Genomic DNA, 1,233 nt, shown 5'->3' with positions numbered 1-1,233 from the left:
GTGGGTTTTTTCCCCTGCTCCAAGCCTTTGCTCTGCCGTGCTCAGGTGTGCCTGCTCCCCTGCACACTGCTCTCGTCCCTCCTCCTCCTCCTGCTCTGCAGCATCCATGAGACAGAGCAGAACAGCTACTGCCAACAAATCATCACCGAGAAGCACCTGGCTGAACTGGAAGAGCTGGTGAGTGCACTGCCTGGCTTCCCCTTGTGAGACAGGAGCTCGTTGGAGGCAGGAGCAAATCAGCCCTTCTTTCGGGCTGAAAAATCAGCAAATTGGCTCATTTTTATCTCCACCAGCCGAGAGGTGGTCGCCAGGAGCTGAGCATCCCTGGGCATGAGGGGCAAGCGGGTGGGGGACGTGCCACGGTGCCCTTAGCAAGGGTGGCTGTGGAAAAGTGCCAGTGGGAGGAACAGAAGAAGAGGGGAAGTGGGAGGTGAGGGGAGTGTGGCTGGGAAGGGGACACTAGTGGGGCTGGATGGGTTCTGGGGCGATGGGGAAGTGATGGAAGGGACGGGAGCTGCCGGGGCTGCGGCGTTTTCCGGGCGGTTGCGCAGGGGTTAAGCCGAGGAATCCGGCTGCATTCCTGAGTCCAGCTGCTTGCCTGGAAGCTGGGCTGGCAATGGGGCTGTGGGTGGGTGGCAGGCAGTGAGGGGGGCCGCTGGCCGGGCTAGCTGGGTGAGCTGGAGCCAGCCAGGCTGGGGCAATGGGTGCTTCATCCCCTGGGCAGCTCCGGCTGCTTGCGCGGGGAGGCAACTCCTGGCCCCCATCCTGGGTGTTTTTGGGGCCGTATCTCACCCTGGCCCTTGGCTCACCTCGGAGGGGGGAATCACGAGGATGTTCAGGGAGGGGAGAGAGAAACGGGAATCGGGGGCACGCAGGGATTTGCGTGGTTGTGGCAGATTAAATTCCTCCCTCGCAGCGAGCGGGGTGTGCGGGCCACGGGCTGAGCCTGCAACCGCCGCGTCCGGGCTCTCGTTACCTCTTCCTCTTGAAACACCGAGCTACAGAGCCAGGAGCTGGCAGATTATCTTGTCTGCAAGCTCAATTTCCTCTACCCAAACTGTCCTTGCAGCCCCAACATCCTGGGGTGCATTTATTTTGCAACCCCCTCCGGGGGTTGGGGGGGGTGGGCGGTTGGGGTGGATGAAAAGCGGGTGCGGGAAAGGGAAGAAAAGGGAGCAGGTTTGAATGGAAGTTGTGGTTTCCTTGCTTGAGGATGGGAGGCCCCCCCCCCCC

The 1,233-nt window shown here is 61.6% G+C and overlaps 1 protein-coding gene across 1 annotated transcript in view; it reads left to right on the top strand.

The window, feature by feature from the left end:
- Positions 1-45: 45 nt before the first annotated feature.
- The window catches only part of CSF1 (colony stimulating factor 1 (macrophage)), a gene marked incomplete at its 5' end in the record, with an annotated part of 5,377 nt that continues 4,189 nt past the window's right edge, over positions 46-1,233 (top strand). The window contains one exon of the mRNA XM_010002919.1: positions 46-177. Within this exon, the coding sequence (XP_010001221.1) occupies positions 46-177 (132 nt within the window). The remainder of the gene's footprint in view (positions 178-1,233) is intronic.

The sequence above is a fragment of the Chaetura pelagica genome, unplaced genomic scaffold (genome assembly GCF_000747805.2).
Source record: "Chaetura pelagica isolate M959 unplaced genomic scaffold, ChaPel_1.0 scaffold218, whole genome shotgun sequence".
Taxonomy (NCBI): domain Eukaryota; kingdom Metazoa; phylum Chordata; class Aves; order Apodiformes; family Apodidae; genus Chaetura; species Chaetura pelagica.
The sequence above is the reverse complement of the archived record's forward strand: the minus strand, read 5'-3'. Positions and strand labels throughout refer to the sequence as shown.